The sequence below is a fragment of the Caretta caretta genome, chromosome 15, assembly GCF_965140235.1.
Source record: "Caretta caretta isolate rCarCar2 chromosome 15, rCarCar1.hap1, whole genome shotgun sequence".
Taxonomy (NCBI): domain Eukaryota; kingdom Metazoa; phylum Chordata; order Testudines; family Cheloniidae; genus Caretta; species Caretta caretta.
This window is the reverse complement of record NC_134220.1, coordinates 15,681,997-15,700,684: the sequence shown is the minus strand read 5'-3', so window position 1 is coordinate 15,700,684 and position 18,688 is coordinate 15,681,997. Positions and strand designations below refer to the sequence as shown.

General features: G+C 37.2%; 1 protein-coding gene across 1 annotated transcript in view; it reads right to left on the bottom strand.

Annotated features, from left to right (window-relative positions):
• The window catches only part of MAPK1 (mitogen-activated protein kinase 1), a 49,906-nt gene that overhangs the window by 5,117 nt on the left and 26,101 nt on the right, over positions 1–18,688 (bottom strand). The window contains exons 2-8 of the mRNA XM_048822293.2: positions 17,448–17,630; positions 15,481–15,670; positions 11,175–11,291; positions 8,931–9,045; positions 7,840–7,971; positions 2,937–3,046; positions 1,323–1,450 (exon numbers count right to left, since the gene is read on the bottom strand). Of these exons, the coding sequence (XP_048678250.1) occupies positions 1,334–1,450; positions 2,937–3,046; positions 7,840–7,971; positions 8,931–9,045; positions 11,175–11,291; positions 15,481–15,670; positions 17,448–17,630 (964 nt within the window). The 3' untranslated portion in view covers positions 1,323–1,333. The remainder of the gene's footprint in view (positions 1–1,322; positions 1,451–2,936; positions 3,047–7,839; positions 7,972–8,930; positions 9,046–11,174; positions 11,292–15,480; positions 15,671–17,447; positions 17,631–18,688) is intronic.

Below are 18,688 nucleotides of genomic sequence, written 5' to 3'. Positions count from 1 at the left end.
CTTGGCAACAGATGCACAGACACAACTGTAAGGGAAAGATGCCTCTCTCATTGCCACTGCCCCAGTCAAGCAGGGACTCCCTCTATGGATAAGGATAGTGCTCAGGCTCAGTAAATCCTTGGACTCTTTTTGAGGCTACCAACAAGGATGCCAGTTGTGGTGGACAGCTGTTGAACTGGACTCAGATCAACACACTCAATTTTAATCAATCAATATGCTCACAGGAGCACAGAACAGACAATTTGAGCTGTATTCACATGTTTGATCCAGAGGTAAAAGTTTGTGTTTCATTTCCACTTCCATGATACAATCCAAATCTTCATTCAGTGGCCTATTTAAAAGTACTTTAAATTATCAGTATTAGAGAAAAATTTTAGTCAAGGATTCTGAGTAAATCTGAATAATTTTGCAGGAAATTGAGACTTGCCAATTTCAGGGTATCTAAAGAAAGGTTTAAAGTATATTAATGTAAAACTATTAAAAAAAAAAAAAAAGGACCATTACAAAATAAGTCCAAGCAAGGAAAGATGTAGATAAAGGAGAGTGGGCAAGATTCTATAAACAAGTTACACATGAGGTGGATTGTTCCTGCAAATTTCAGTTTGGGTGGTTTGGGGGGGGTTTAATGTGCTATTAAAAACGATCAATGGAGAGAGTGAATAGCAATCAGCACAAAAGTACTTTGGACTAATCTTAATGATTTATACCGTCTTCATTTAATCAAAATGAAAATATAAAATCTTTTAGATGTCTTTGAATAACGTACTCAAATATTTTGGAGGTATTTTCAAACAAACTGGGATGACTATCAATAAAACGGTCTTGTTGTGTTTAGGTCAATAATCTCTCCTCTTTACATTATATTACAACAATAGAAACATTAAATGTTTATTTTAAAATAGAAACAATCTAGAACAAATTTTTGAAATATTTTAAGTTTACATTAATATTATGTTTTAAGAGATCTTTTCAATAACATTTGAATATCAGTGTTGCCATAGCTTTTGTTCAAGCAAGCTCCATTTCAGTTTTACTGTCACTCTTCTAATGTAATCTACAAATTAAATAAAAAGCATGTCAGAAATTGCTTGGATTCCCAGTAGGCATTTTAACATTGCAGAGAAAATTAAACCCATTTCTTTAAAACAGTATGGCTGAGGTCAAATCAGTATTCTAAAAGCAATGACTAGATGCTAAAGGGTTGCTTTACAATAGTAATGAAATGACAAGCTACGAGTTTTGCATTAATGATAACTACATGGAGTTCTATCATTCCTCTTTATCTCTTTTACATGGTTCATTATGATTATGGCTTTATGTACCTATGCACAATTTAAGATCGATATCCTGGCTGGAATCTAGCAGTTTCCTCAAAAATTAGTTCTTTCAGTTTTTCCTTCGGCAAGTCATCCAATTCCATGTCAAACTTGAAGGGTGCTTCAGCTACAGGCTTTGAAAAAAAAAAAAAAAAGACAGACAATAATATTTTTTTAAAAAAACAAGAAATTGTCAATAAAATGTGAAGACAGCAATTAGTCTGAAGTGGGTAGCACAACAGACAGTCTCAATTAATTTTTATATCAGATTCTACCAAGATTTAAATAATTTCTTAGTGAACAGCTATTCAAAACTTAAACCATATTGAAATATTTGAGTAAGTGAAAGCTTGTAGCTGAGTAGCTACCTGAAGACAAATTACAGAGAGACACTTAACCTTCCATTATAAACCTAATTTTGACTTCCACTCTCCCCTATGTCACCAAAACTAAGCTAATCTTTCTGAAATTTCACTGGCAAGGTCTTATGACGAGGTAGAGTTTTTTCTGGAAAGTTGAAGGCAAATCTCAGCTACCTTGTTTCCCACCCCTTGGATGCATGGTAGTTCATTACGGGATAATAGTTCATAGTAGGGGTCTTAGGTCTTTTTTCCTACTGTCTACCCAATATATGTTTTTCATAATACATCTAGAGAATGTGACAACACCACTGAAAAAAAGCTAAAATAAATGAAAGTGGGAAAGTCATAGAAAAATTAGATTGCAAAAAAGTTAATCTAACTTTTTCCAAGCATTAAATATAAGTTCTAAATTAGGATTGAAGTTAAGTAGATCTTCCATAATGAAAAGTTAGTAATACTACATTTCTCTAAATACAAGCAAATTTGCTTTCATTATAGCAAGATTAAATCTGCAAATATACTACACACACTATGAATGTGCTCACTACCAAGACACCATCCAATTCAGAGTAAAATGAGTGAAAATAACCAAAATCTAACAGTCCTTTTGTTGCTTTTAATTTTGTTTTGATAGAAAGAAATACAGACACTACCTTGAAGGGTAAACTTTAAACTCAATTTGCAAGTACTCACCTAAACGATGAAATAGCAAGGGATTTAGTTAAGTGTAATTTATGGCTCTGTTTCTGTAACTATACTTTAACACAAGCCCAATATAATTTTAAGTTTAGGGTTTGATTTATCAGACAGTGTTTCTCATTGTCTAATAAAGTCATGCCTAAGTGTGGCCAGACTCACGTAGTATTTAAAGATTTCTGACAAGCTTTCAAATTTAGGTTTCCAGAATTAATCTACTAAATCCATACTAAGATCCCTAAAGAAAAATACCCAATTTAAAGTACCCACGCTGTAAAATTTTACTCTACATTATTCGCCATTTATCCACAACAAAATATGCTTGTTCTAAAGTCCCAAAGGAAACCGCAATTCAAATATTTCCTGGTATAAGCATTGTGATTTTTTTATCTACACAAACAGTGTACACACACAATTATAACAATTTTTAATATAGAACTGATTTATATAATTTAACTATTGGCAATTTTTCAAGATCCAACTATACAAACTGTATCCTTAAAAGGGCTTCTCTGATTTCTTTAACAATCATCTACAGTATTTATGTTAAAAAATCCTTTACCTCATCACTTGGATCATAATACTGCTCCAGGTATGGATGGGCCAAAGCTTGCTCCACTTCAATTCTCTTGTGAGGATTAAAGGTCAACATTTTATCCAACAAATCAAGTGCTAATAGGAGAAATAATTTTTTAAACAAAAAGTCAACATATGCTGCAAGTTCTATCATATTAAAAATAATACATTCACTGGTGTTTGGGATCTAACACAAATATTGCCCTTTGTTTTAAATGCTAATTGTAATGTGAAGATGTTTCAGCTTACCCTTAACAGGAGCAGAAGAATAGTCAAATGTAGTTAACAGGAATGCCAATATTTTTATTTTATTACCCTTTCCATATCCTCAATTTCCTATTCTCTGATCACTGACTTCCTGTTCACATTGAGAAGTCTCAGAATGCATTAGGTTTGCAATATTCATATCATCACAGGCCAGGACTAGAATAAAGAATGTGTCTCTAGGGATTCAGGAAGTCAACTTTATTCAGCACTGAATTCTTGAAGTCTTCCCCTCTCCGCCCACCAATGTCTTAGGAGCACAGATCAATGGTTTTATGGACTTTGCAAACCTAGCACATTCTGTACCACTCAGAGGGAGCGCAAAGCCAATGAACGCGGAACAACCACTGTGAGGACATGCAAAACAGAGGGATAAAAACCCCTGGGTTTTAACTACAAATTTCTTCTGTAAAACAGTATGTCTGAATTCTGTATGCAAGTGGGTCCTATCCCTGAAGGAATGTTAAGGCAATTAGAACTGAATTATATGGCAGGCAACATTAGAAATTCCTACCAACTTTATTTCAGATTAACTTAAATAGATGGTGACACTATAAAAACTGGTTAATAACCTAAATACTAGTCCTTTGGTAACACAGGCCCAGCATGCTTTCCACTTAACCAGTTCTCTTCTCAAAACTATGGTTCTGATTCCTGATTTGAGGGTGAACCAGGAATTGACCAACATTGGTTCAACAAAAAATGTACATGTAATGACCAAATTTTTCTCATAATTGCTCTGGCAATTATGTACATGTGGGATGTAACTAGCAGGATTCAACAATAGGGAGAGAAAGAATCAAATAGTCTTTCTACAAAACTAATTTTAGGACTTTTACCAAATGAGTCAGATAAATCAAGCTTAATATTTGGTAAACATATGGATTGAAACTTGTAGCAGTTTTGCTTATTTCCATAATTAGTGCATGTCAGCAATCTTATGAAGCATGCTTTGAGCTCTAGTGAAGGATAGTTCCTTGTTGATTGAATGTCTCTCATATACATATATTTTGTAGTTCACCTGGTCACTTTGTCATTAGCTACTTTCTTTCCTTTACAACAAGTGAATTGGATAGACTGAAGTTCAGTTGCCCATACTACATCCAGGTTACCAAAATTTTGGGGGATGTGATTAACTGGACCAACATATAACCTCCTGAGCTGTACTAGGATATTGGGCTAGAACATTTCTAGAGTTCCTGTGTGCATAATTGTCCTTGTGAAATATACCTGATTCAATACTGAGAATATTTAACTCAGACAAAGTTCTGGCAAAAGTTAGGGGAGCTAGATTCCATCTTCACAGTTAAAATAGGGGATTGGCGCATACTTGTAAACCCAGACTTAAATTCTAAAATGGATACAATCTCAACTAGCTATTGCACTGTGTTCCATTTTGGGAAACTAGCCCTACACAGATGCCTGGAAAATGCCGTTTCCTGTACCATCTGATTATTGTATTCAGAGCTGTTAATCGTAACCCACAGTAACTCAGTTTCCTGTCTGCTGACACTGTCTCATAGAAATTTGAATCTGTGGTCTGGAGGGTTTGGTGATTCATTCTGCACTTTGTGAACTTATGCTGAATCTAAGCTATATCCACAAGGATGCAACTGATTATTTCCTACCTTGCCCTCCAAATTTTAGAAGCATGTCAGTTATCTGTCTAAACAAAAATCCTTGACTTTTCAATATTACCTTTAAAGTAGCTGGACTGCTAAACTTATGAAGAATGGGTCTGGATGACAAACTGGTCTCAGCAGTGGTTCATATGACCATCAAGTTATTAACCATTAAACACTTTTTTTTGGAGTAGGACCTACCCTACCTGGTCATTGTCAGATAAGTGTAACTTCTCTTCATTTTAAGTCTTCTTAAACTGGTGGAGACTTGGATGGCAGTTGCTAAGCCCAGATCTGCCAGAGCCTGTGTTCCCTCATTTAAAATAAATATTTATTTGCTTGCTGTTTTGGGATGATGCAAAATGAGTATATCTTGGGGTCCTCTCGAATGGATATTATCCTTTGTAAGGTCTCATTCAAGTCCCAGTCCCCTTGATTTGTGGATTACCTGCTCTACTAATATGCTCTGTAGTTTAATCTGCCTTTTAGGACACAGTGTTTCTTCTGCTTCTTGCATTAGAAACTGGCTTGTTCTCCTTGTCTGTTTACTTATATAACCTTGAAGTTGTCAGGTATGTCTGAAATCATGATAGAGCCTTGCTGCCAGTAGCTCCATCCTGTTTCTAATTCTATTGTTCTTGTGATTGATTCACAACTCTTGAACAGAGTATCTTCCTAGATGGACTCCCCCGTGTGCAAGTTTAGCACCCATTGTTACATTTTCTTTCACTGAGATTTGGGAGTGGAAACTGCATAATCTGCTGCTCTGATGGCCAGTCTGAAGAGGAGTGTACTGGCAGCGAAGCAGCTATTCCTTTTTCCAGATGCTCTTAAGATGGATCCTAAAGGTCAAAATGAAGCAATGCAGTTTTTTCAAATGAAGAAACACTCAGGGATGCTGAGGGAAAAAACTTCCAGCACCTGTGCGTGTGGCAAGCAGACACACCTAATATGGAATGGACATGAGTAAGTACTCAAAAAAGAAAACTTCATTCTGACAATGCATCTCTATCTTGAAACACAAAACAACAATATTTAAGGTATTTTTAAGATGCCTATCACTTTGGTAGCTAAGCAGTTCTGGGTCAGACAAAATCTGCCAATCTTATCAAACTGTACAATGATTTTGTGATGTACACAAACATCCAACAGGAACACAGATGAGATTACCAAAATCCCTTTCATTTGTGACCTCCAGTGAGTTCTTGAACTGGGGTCTCTGGGTTCAAATTCAATTCCAACACTTAGACAACTAACAATTTTTAGCATATTAACTCCTTGGTGATGGAAAATTGGGATTTCAATTTTATATAGTGAAGTCAAATTCATTGAAACCAATTTTGGGAAATATGGACTGCTACAGCCAATGAGTTTAAAAAAGAGGTCATCATCATCATGTTCTTATTACGCTTCTGGCATTTAGGGCAGCGTTGAAGCTCCTCCACTCCTGCCTGTTTCTGGCAAATCTTTCAATGGTTCCCCAACTGTGCCCCAGGTTTTCCAGCTCGGCTTCCACAGCTCTTCGCCATGTTGTTTTCGGGTGGACTCGATTTCGCTTGCCTTCAGGTGTCTATCATATTGCTACTCTGGTGATGGAATCAGTTTCCATCTGAAGCACATGACCGATCCATCTCCAACGCCTCCTGGCAATGATGGTGCTCAGATCCTCTTGATCTTGGTTTGAGGTTGTTCTGGGCCAGAAGATACAGAGGATTTTTCTGAGGCAGGTTGTATGGAATGAAGACAGTTTTGACATGTCATACTTTCTCATTCCCCAGCATTCTGCACTATAAAGTAGTATTGCAAGTACGCAGCTCTAATAAACTTTGAGTTTGGTTTTGGTGTTGTATTTTGATGCTTTCCAGACTGTATTTAACTTCCTAAAGGTGTTCCTGGCTTTATTGATTTTGTTCTGGATGTCCTGGCTTGTTCCACTGTCCTGGCTGATGGTGCTGCCCAAGTATGTGAATGTTTCTACATCGGTGAGAACATAATCCTCTATCCGTGCTGATGGTGAGGCAATATTAAAGGTCATGATATTGGTCTTATTGCGGTTGATTTTCAGTCCAATTTGCTGGCTGAATGTGTTGAGCTGAGTTGTTTTTTCTTGTATATGGTGTTGGGTAGGTGATAGGAGAGTGACATCATCTGCAAAATCCAGGTCTTCGAGGGATGAGAAGCATGTCCATTTAATGCCTCTTGGCATGTCTTCTGTTGTACACTGCATTCCCCAGTCGATGGCAATATTGAAGAGGGTTGCAGACGTGACACACCTGTGACGTACTCCTGTTTTGACTTCAAAACTGATCTCACTGTGATCAACACTGCATGTAAAGTTGAAATACAAGCTTTTGATGATGTTGATTATATGGAAAGCAATTCCATACGCCCGCAGAATGCACCATTGGCTGGTCCTGTAAATGCTATCAAAAGCCTTTTCAAAGTCTATGAAATTTATGTAGAGTTGCCGTTGCCATTCTAAGCACTGTTCTATTATGTTTCATAGAGAAAAGATCTGGTCTGTGCATCCACGCCCTTTCTGAAAATCAGCTTGCTCTTTTCTGAGAAAGCTATCAACTGCCTCTGATATATGCTGGACTATGATCTTACACAATACTTTGCTTGGCACAGATACAAGTGTGATACCACGCCAGTTATTACAATCACAGAGTTCCTTTCTTTGGTATCTTCACTATGACCCCATTTCCTTTTTCCTTTTCCCAGACTGATGTAAATAGAGGGGCCAGGATAAATGCTGCTAATTTAAGATTAAAAAGGAGGTAAAAGTTGATAAAAAAACCTGTCATGCTTATCTAGAACATTAAAATGAGATTTTTTTCAAAGCAGTTTAAGAGATTTGGATGCCAAATTCTCATTAACTTTACTAAGAACTGGTGTACAAATCCCTAAGCAGTTCTGAAAATCCCACCGTTGGTTGCTTTCTGTGCTGCTTTCCATCTTTAAAAATCAAGACAAGTGTAACGGAGCAAAAATATAAAATACCTTTGGGGTCTGCATTTGGAAACAGCCTGTTCCATGGTACCTTATTTTTGTGTGGCAGAGAAAGCAAGTAGTTTCTGGCCTTTAAATTGATTATACAATTCAAGTCTTCTTGAGAAGGAGATCCAAGTATACCTAAAAAATGCAAAAGAATTTCATTCATATGGAAAGTACATTGAAACAGCCACATTACAAGCTTTTGATAAGACTAAAAGATTTCTGCTTTTACTCTAATATTACTGCTCAGATTTATTTAAAAAAAGTGATAGATGAAGTAATTTGATATAAATAGCTTTCACAAACAATTCTGACCAGGTTTCATCATCACCCACAGACATTTTTATATTAGACTTGTATCAGTCTGTGATGGAGAACTGATTTTTGATCAGCTTACAGAAAAACAGGTACTATCAAATATGAAATGAGCTACATTTGATTCTCAACAAATGAACTAAAAATGAACCTCAATTTTGTAATATTCAATTTAATATCATCATCAATACAATAAAGAAGAGATCATCTCTTCATTCTCCAGAAAAGTTATTTGACTTAAACAAGTGGCTTGGACTGTTCACTAGTAGAGCGATACTGTATGAACCCTTCTTTATAATTATTATTACTAATTTATATATGTGATAGCATTGAGAGGATTCAATCAGGCTAGAGGCCCATTACCCTAGATACCCAACATGATTATAACAAATAATGGGAGGGAAGAGAGAGAGGGAACAAGGATAACAATAAAAATATCCCACATTTACATAGGCTTATAACATGCAGAACTTTATGTCTGTAAACCTGTTAAAAGTATTTTCCGATATAAGTAAGATCTAGCTATCCTCAACTGCCCTTCAAACTAGGTTGATCATTTCTAGTAGGCATCACAACAGAAGTATGTTGATGGAGAGAGTAGTGGTCTTGCAGAACACTTCAGGAAGAGTATTCCATACATATAATACAGTGGAAGAAAGCATGGAGACAGCTGTTGGAAAGGTGGATAAATGGGTGGCCAAGCCTGGTATTGTTGGTAGGGATCCACCAATGAGGTAAGAGACAACTGTGGAAACAGAAACTACTTTTTATAAAAAGCTTACCAAGGATATGGTTCAGCTGATCAAGGTAATGTTTTCCTGGAAAGATGGGTCTGTTGGAGAGCATCTCTGCCAGAATACATCCTACAGACCAGATATCAATAGACTTGGTATAACCCTGAGGGGGAGGAGAAAAGAAGCCCTTTTTATATTTCATTGTATAATTAACACAGTAACAGGTTATATGTGCTAAAGTACTGTGGTTTTGAAAGATAGGGCACCAGTGTAATTTAGTGATTTAGATGAGTCATGCTTAAGACATCATACTGTTATATAATTATTCTTGCACAGCGAGGAATAATCAAGCAATGTGTGTCAAAAATATGAGTGAAAGTAATGCTTTACTTGGAGAAGAAATGCACAATATTTCTTAATCCAAAGAGATTCTCTCTTTAAATTTAGTTGTAGCTGTTGCCAATTCAGTTTGAGAACTGTGAGTGTATTTTTGTGAATTCTCTGATTTCAGGGCCTGTCTACATAATAAATTTTAATAATGTTTAGCTGTCATAGAACACCTTGTATCAGTAGATCATACCAAGTTTGATTCTACCAAAATTGTAAGTAACTTACACCACTACGTATCGAAATGTAAGAACCACAGTGCCCAGAAGCATGTTGCATACTTCAAATACACACACACGGTCCTTTCCCCAAGCTTCTACAATCAAAGTATTAGGCCACAAAATACTCAGAGTAACAAGCCTTTGGGATGTGAGTTGGTAAAAAGAATAAGGAAGGACAAAAGTTACAAAAATAAGTTTACCTGGTTACTTTAGAGCGTATATCTGGATAAGCGCCATAGTATATTTACATATATACACACAAACATGTATAAATGTTTTGGGTATATAGAATTTTGTAAAGAAATCATGTGAGATGTCTTACACCATTTAAAAATTAATTAGCAGGCTTTTAGGAGGGTGAGGTGTGAGAGGCAAGAGGAAATTGGGAGGATATGGCAACAGATAATCAGACAGCTATTGTGCCTTGAAGTGTCCTGTGAGGTGCTGATATCAGCAGGGTGAGCGGCAAGGATCCAGCTGTTCTGAAGCTGTGCTACAGTTGAACTACCTGCTTCTATGAGCCACTTGGAGAATTTTGGGTTTTGAAATACCAGCCCTTGATGGCTGCTCGGACTGGTGCAGGAGAGATAATATGGGACATGGTCTCCTCAGCTCATGGGGGAAGGGCACTGAACTGGTTCCACTCACACATCGCTACTTCACTTCTGCTGTGAGCCACGAGGGAAGTGTACCATGTGTTTACTTTGCTAGTGATCTTGACAGATTTCCAGGCTCTAGAAAGCTTCCGTTATGTTTCTTCTGCTGTGTATATAGGACCTAACCAGGTTAGTTAGAGCTAACTCTCAGGTGTCTGCTTAGGAAGACACCACAAAAATGTGAAAGACCACCTACAACCCTCTGCCTCTGGCACAAGCAGATGGGACAAGAGGTAGCCCAGACTTACCCAGATTGCACTGTTACAAACATGGCTGTGCAGCATAGGAGGTGTGGGCAGTACACCATGGTTGATACATAGTTGTGCCAGGAAAAGTCCTCCTGCACAGACATATTGAATCATGTTAGCTGTAACCGTGTCAGATAAACATATCAAAGCCTGGTTACACTTAACATGGTTCTGTCTACAGAGTAAAGTAACTAATGTGCTAAGCAATTAAATTCCATGAGGAATGTAATATGTCCAAGAAAAAGTGCTATATGCATATTTAAATTGGAATCTGGTAATCCTCTTGTTATTAAATTGAAGTTCTCTCTGACACATGCTAACACAATTCTGCGAAACCTCGACTAGCAGTAAAAAGGGTAAAAGGAGCAAGTGATCATTTGAAATATTTGGTTTTCAAACTTAAAACAAAAAGGAACTGAAGTCCTACGGCCTTGCTGCTGATATACCAAAATTCTAACAAACTCTATTCTCCTCTCTTGGAAAACTAGAAAAAATGTGTACTGAACTACATAGAATATAAGCACTTCATATATAAAGCAGTACTGTATACATTCATGCAGGCGTTTACTAGCCTGCACAAACAACCAAGTCAAACCCCTTACATTTAAAATCTTCTATTGGTTCTGGCAGTCTTTTTGGTGAAGACATCTTAACCACTATTTAAGTTGCTCAGTAGCCAGCAATGACATGAACGATATGATTTAAAGGGAACTCTACTGTAATACAAATCTAGGCTATCTTGTAGCATACTTTTCTTGTTGGTCCATCTACAGTCCTTACCTTAGAATTCAACATAATTTCAGGTGCTCTGTACCAACGCGTGGCTACATATTCTGTCAGGAACCCTGTGTGATCATGATCTGGATCTGCGACACGAGCCAGTCCAAAGTCGCAAATCTGGTTTTAAATTTAAAAAAACAGTATTAGAAATACAAATTTTAGTGTTATAATTCACCTTGGTTACTACCCAAACTATCTTCCCTCAAGCCATTGTAAAGCTGTAAGCCATGCAATGATAGGGTAAATTTAACATGTAAATTTGTTTTCTCCATATCTAGAAAAATATATAGATTAAAAACATAATTTAACTAATCTAAACAAAGAAATTATGAATATTTTGCATTCACATGCTGCCCGGTCATTAAAAGATTTCAAAGTGCTTTATAAAAATTGAGTTAAGCTTCATAACTTTTGTATGAGATAGGCAAGTATCCCCATTTTGAAGATGAGGAAATCAAGGCACAGATGTTCAATACTACTTGCTCAAGTCACACAACAAGTCTGTAGAAAAGCCATAAATAGAACAGAAATTGACTAATTCCTGAATTTTAGGTGCAGGCCTATTCTTATCTTGTAGCTGGGTTGGAAGAGAGAGAATAGTTGGATATCAGCAGAACCACTTCCTGCTCATTAATGGTTTTCTATGATCTATCTACTGCACACTGCTACTACTTCCCCTGCACAGTTCAGTACTTCTCTTTTAAGAAACTACTGCCACCACAATGCAGTCAATGCAACAGAGGGATACTACTGAGCCATGAGATAGCGGTAGACTGGGGAGAATGTAGACTGCTGAGGAAGAGAAAAGCTGTAAAAAGATGATCAACCCTTTGGGCAGACACACCCAGTGCTTAATTTGTGCCAGGGCTAAGCCCCAGTACCTCTAGGCTTGGCATTTCACAGCCTCGGCACCTTTGGGCTTGCCACATCAGTGATGAAAAAAAAAGATTGCTTGAGCCCTGGTACCTCTTTCAAGACATATTAAGTATTGGACACACCTAGATCACAACAATGGGAAGCAATTCTTATCCAGACTGGCAAATTCAGCAGAAAGCGGGAGATCGCTTTTGTCTATCCTCTGGTGAAGACACTGTAGAAAGTTGAGCTCTAGCTGATGGAGGGACTGGCAAGCCTTAGGAATGGGGGAGGTCATTCCAGGCACATTTTGAAAAGGATGGTGCTTGCTACAGACTTCTTCCCTTTTCCAAGTCAGGGGAGGAGAAGAAAAAAAAGTGAAAGGGCCACTTTTTGTTTTTGTAAGAGAATATGGAAGAAAATGGAAAATTTAGAGACAGACAGTTCTCTGGGAAACTGGCCAACTGCTAATGTCTATTATCTCACTGGGCAAGTGGCTGGCTCATTGAGTGACTTGAGATTCAGCCACATGAGTAAGCTTTCACTTCTCCTTCATGAGGAACAGTTTACAAAATGGAACAGTCTACACAAGAAGTTTATCACAGAGGAACTTTCTCTCCATCAGAAAACCACTATGGCTATGGGTAGAATATTTCCTCCCAGATAAACTACCAAGATACAGAACGTGTAGGATAATGAAATAAAGATAAATATAGACAATGAAGTGGGATTTTTCCCTAGAATTGTTATAAAGGGATAATCATGCTGTATACTTAATTGTGAATTCAAGAAAAGGAAATGGCAATTCCTTACTTCATATCTTGTAGTCAAAAATAGATTATGTAGTATCATGTAGAAACTCAGGAGGCCTCATCAAGGAGAAACATCTCCCTCACCAGATGCAAAGTGTCAACAATAATCCTAAGAGTATTTCTTCTATCCTTTATTCTGCTTTTCCATTTTCTGATGGAGGCAGATTCTTGACAATTTAGATTTTTTAAAATGTAATTCTAAATGTATTCACCTACAAAATTCTCCTTTTAGGATTATATCAAATGTTTGTAATAGGCTGGTGACATTTGGAAGTAAATAGTAAAGTATGTCAGGAGAATCACATATGGTCAGTTACAAAAAACAAATTAAATTACGCACTGTGGCACCACAATACAGATCCTAAGTTCTCAGCAGTAAAAACAGAAAGGAGTTTTTCAAGTAAAAAAGTTGATAGGAAAAAAGAATGGTTGCAGCAATTGAAAGTCTCACTTTCATCGATTAGAGAGCCTTTGGTAAGATGCTTGAGCAAACAGTATAAATAAATAGGATTGTCTCCAAGAGAAAAAAGCCGCAGTTAAGTTCAATGGCATGAGTTAAACCATATTTAAGGGCTCAATGAAGTTACTTTGCTAGCATAACCTGAAGAAATGGTAACTGCTCTAAAAGCTTCATTTCACATTGTTAGAACCCCAGTTCCCGAGAGAAGCTACTAAAGATGTCTCTCCCTCCTTTCGCTATTCAAAAATATCCAAACACTGCTATCTCCAAAGGGGATACCTTATATGTCTTATACCCTCCACCCTAGAGGGAACTGTTCCTCTAAAAAAGTTTGATTTTTTAAAATATAAAATTATTCTATTTCATTTTATCCATGATTTAAATCCATCATTTTACAGATGTTTAGATATAAAGACACAAATAGGCCAAGGGTCAAACCGTCCAACAGTCATGCCCATGATCATGCTAGTCTGCTGCCAAATAGTTGTTTTCTTTCATGGCCCTGTTGTTCAACCATATACATAGTAACTGTAAACATCAAAGCACCCTTCTAGTTCAGAAGCATGCTCTTTGGAGCTGGACTGTCTTCGGTGTTTGGAAAGCACATAACAGTTAAATAGTCCTGTAGTGCCTGAAGTACCACTGGGAATAAATAGGATTAGTGCTCACAAAAGTCACATTCCATGTATTTCTCTTGGCTCATGCCTCTCGATTTTCTTTTCTGTGACTTTCTTTCTAGGGTCAAAATGGCACCTGTTATCCCTTGAGGATATACGCATACACACGGACTCTTCTACTGCTGCCAACCTCTACCTTATAAGAGACTGAAGATTTTTACCAATGCCTGTTTCCTTCCTTAAAGGAGAAGGTGCCTCCAAGGGCTGCTGAAACCCCAGAGCAGGGGGTCAGAAGACACGGGCATAGGACCAATATTCCAGTATCACTTTCCTCCCATGCATTATGGGACTGGGAGGGGCAGGCCAACAAAAGCAAGAACTCAAGGTAAGCACTCCAGTAACCAGTGTTTGGGATGAGCAAGTACACAGCTGAATGGCAGAATGATTTTTCCTAAAACTAGTTGTGACAAAGTTACAAGCCTAGTTATTGGGCTTATATTTTGAAGACTGCCTTTATAAGACAGCTAGAGACATTTTCAAAAGAAAGCTTAATTAGGTGGAGCAGAGCTTGTAACATTAGACCGACAGTTTAACATCAAAAGAGAGGCTTAATTTTTTCTATACTCTCATAATTCTTGATGGAAAGGGCATTTTAAATTAAACTCTTTCCGAGAAGTTATTTTCTAGGCATAGACTACTCATGAGAGTTTCAGGTGCCAAAAAAAGACTTCCTTAGGAAGTTAGTGGGAGAGTCAAAAATCTGCCTCAAGGTGGCAACAGTTTTTTGGCCTTAAATATATAGTTATTACTTGTGGTTCTATATTATCCTATGCTTTGAAAGTGGCTGTCACAGTTTTCATTTGATAATTTTAAGGGGAGGTGAGAAAAAACAAATCAGCGCATCTCTGTCTGTATACTACAGGACACATTTAAGATTACACTAATTAATAGGGGTTACTTGAAAGTAAAATGAATGTGTTTATGGAAAGGATAGTCGATTCACAGGTGAGAAAGTTACAATCTTTTACGCAGAAACCAAGTCTTGCACTAGTTTACAAAGACTGGTCTTTAACAAAAGCTGGTTTAGCAATGTTATCAAGAAAAGCTCACATTATTCACCACAAAAGTTTCATGACTACAGCAAGTAGTAAAGTCAGGGGTTCTCAATCTTTTTCTTTCTGAGGCCCCCACAACATGCTATAAAAACTTCACAACCCAGCTGTGTCACAATTTTTTTTCTGCATATAGAAGCCAGGGCCAGCATTAGGGAGTAACAAGCAGGGCAACTGCCTGGGGCCCCACACCACAAAGAGCACCACTAAGCTAAGTTGCTGAAGCTTCTGCTTCAGCCCCAGGGTGCAGTCCTGCGCAGGAGGACTTCAGCTTTCTGTCCTGGGCCCTAAAGAGTCTCGCGCTGAACGTGTTGGCAGACCCTCTGAAATCTGCTCATGGTGCCCCAGGGGGACTCAGACCCCTGGATGAGAATGACTGTATTAAGTCATTGTACAAGGGAGTTTAATTTGGCTGAAAAATGACTAATTTGCAAGAAGGTTCCAACTAACCTTGAGATCACAAGTGGTGTTAAGCAGCAAGTTGGAGGGTTTGAGGTCACGATGCAGCACATTGGCTGAATGAATATATTTTAACCCTCTCAGGATCTGGTAAAGGAAATAACAAATGTGGTCGTTGCTGAGGTGTTGAGTCTTTAAGAGCTTGTAAAGATCTGTTTCCATGAGATCTTGCACAATGTATCTGTAAGCCACTGGATGTAAGGCAGCAAACAAATCCATAACCTCATTTTAGATATCCATGTAACGTGCTATATGAACTACTCATTTTTAATTTCAGAATTTAAAATTACTGCCAAGCCACAAATTTTGTCTCACGGTTTCCTTTATTTTCACTTTAACAATCACAAAACAATTTGGAGATTTTTGATTTTAAGATTTGGTTCAGATGAATCTGTTCAATGATTCTGTTGTTACAGGATTAAGAAACTGGTACATAATGTGTCAGCTAATCATAATAAAACTCCTTCATATAAGAAGTTTATTTTATTTGGCTCTGAACATGAGAAACTGTATGTCTTCAGAGGATTCTTCTCTCTGGCAAAAAGTGAATACTCTAGTTTAACAGGTGATAAAACTATGAGGAAAAAAAGACGTTTGTATTCAGTATTAAATAAATGTCAAAGAAATAAAGCTTAGAAGATACCAATTTCTGACCTAGGCTTCTCATGTCCAGAAACCAAATTCCCTCTTGTATTGTATATTTGTCATGCTGGATCAATCAAACAAACACCACATCTTTTACACCTAGTACTGCATTTTCAAGGCAGATTCTTCCATCCCAACCTGAATCGCATCTCACCTGCTCCCAGTTCATCCCCCCTTAAGGTACCTCTTAGAGAGAAATATCTGGATTTGTAGATCAGAACCACATAATCCCAGTGCAAAAAACTGGCCTTTGTGTTACAACAAACAACAGTCAAGGTAAATCAAATAGCAATAATTAGTTTTCTTTCCCTAAATCAACATATCCCTTTGAATTCTCAGACCCAGATGGAACACTACCTGCACTCAAAGTACTGTCATTCTATACTGCTTAGAGGAGAACTGAAGACACTTTATACTGATGTATAAGTCTTCCAACTTTGGCTTCACCTCATACTAAACACATTATTAAGCCAAATTTTCCAAGGGGAGGCAAACTGGGTATAAACAACAAAATCCAGTTGCACATATCATTTAACTGCCTGTGAACAGATGCAGAATTTTTCATATACAGCAAGTACAGCTGAATTTTTGCAGACTTATCCTTTCAGCTCACCTTTGAAACAGTCTAGATCATTTAAGGCAGGGGACTCAGGGGACTTTCCCCACCACAAAGTATACAGCTACTCTGCCATTTCTGTTCCAGAGGTACTAGGCTTTATTTTAGGATCAATAAGGGTTGAACCATTCAATCTAGTTTTAAGATAAAGTGGCTAGATAAAATAAAGACAGATGGCAATGCCAGAATCTCTTGATCTAGGATTTAGAGGAAAACCATCGGAACACTATTTTTGGACCTGTTCATGTAAAAGCTGGTGTTCTCCTTAGGAATGAAACCAGAGACTATTTGAAGACTTCTTACTGTGTAGTATCAAATATAAAATGCCATGCTGGATATTTTGACATTTTCTGAAATACTCTAACCTGGCCAGAGGCACACTAACACTACAGACTGGAATAAATAAGTCAACTTGAAGAAGATATTTAACTATTTTTATATTGGTTGTAGGATGAAATATATATATTGGTAATAAAGTCATTACAGATTGCAAACAGAACTCAAGTTTTACTAATGTGACAAAGCTTTCCTTTCAGTTTACCAGAGCACAGCAGGTAAATTCTTATCACAATTTAATAGCATGATGAAGGATGAATGAAAAATAAAGTGTAACTGCCTCAACATGTAAAGCAGAGAACCAGAACTATCAAAGAGAAAAAAGTGCAATCCATCATTATCTTACACCTTTAAAGGATACACATCTTTCATTTGCTCAATAGTTGGAGCTCTGATAATGTCATTAATTCCAATAATATTCTCATGTCTGAAGCGCAGGAGGATTTTGATCTCTCTCAGAGTTCTCTGGCAATACGTCTGGTGCTCAAAAGGGCTGATTTTCTTTATAGCTACTCGAACTTTGTTGATGTTATCATAGGCAGAACTGGAAGAGAAATTCACAACATTAAATTGCACAGAATATTAAATCCACTTAGTCCACAAAGCAAGAATAAGAATTCTGCAGAATCTAGGGACTGCACATCCCTTTTACATTCATGAAGTGTATGATGGTCAATATGACATGCATTTTAATTTTTCAACAAATACTTGGTTGTATTGCAGCAACTGTTAGATAAATCTGGGTTCTCTCACCAGAATATCTGATATCAGAGGGGTAGCCGTGTTAGTTTGGATCTGTAAAAGTGGCAAAGAGTCCTTGCTGCTTTTACAGAGTATCTGAATTATTCCCATGTATTTAAAATTATAATCAACACCAGGAAGTATCTTTCTTTCTTATCAGCCTGTAAGAAAAGTAGGGTTAGGGTTATTTTATTTTGTGAGCATAAAGACCTTACTGAAAGAAAGGTCTGTCAAAGAGTTGAGGTTTGCATTTAGTTCTGAACACGGAAAGGCCTATGGCAATTCTCTCTTGAAGCAGTTACGAGTTTTACAACATAGGTCCAACTTCTATAAAAAAAAATATCTCCCACACTCACAAGCCTCTTTCACTGATCAAAATTTTCACTGTTCCAGTGAAATGCAGCTGTCATGGAAGGTCTTGATTGTAGGAGAGATGTTTTCACACGCAGAAAGATACAATCCCAAACAAGGCTCTGAGTAAGAGGAAAAAGTTCTTGGACTTCATTCAATAGAGAGCCAGAGCATGAAGCAGAGAACCCCCGTAATGTGTTCAGTGACCTATGTTTCTAAATAGGTAAAGTGATGTAAATACACCAGCCTGAGCTTTTAAGAGCATGTAGCTTCATTTGGAGATGTATCTATATAGAGTGTCTGTATTCCTTTTTAAAGTGCCTAATGTCTACAAATTATGCTTTATGTATTGAGATGGCAAACAAGAAGTCTCAGTGAAACTTCCATGATTTTCTAAAACCCAGTTTTATATTACGTTGCAAAAAGATATACGTTTACGAACATCAGGATGCTTTCTATGCTCCTTTTATAAAAAATGACAAAAACCAGAAGTGTCTTATTACAGTTATT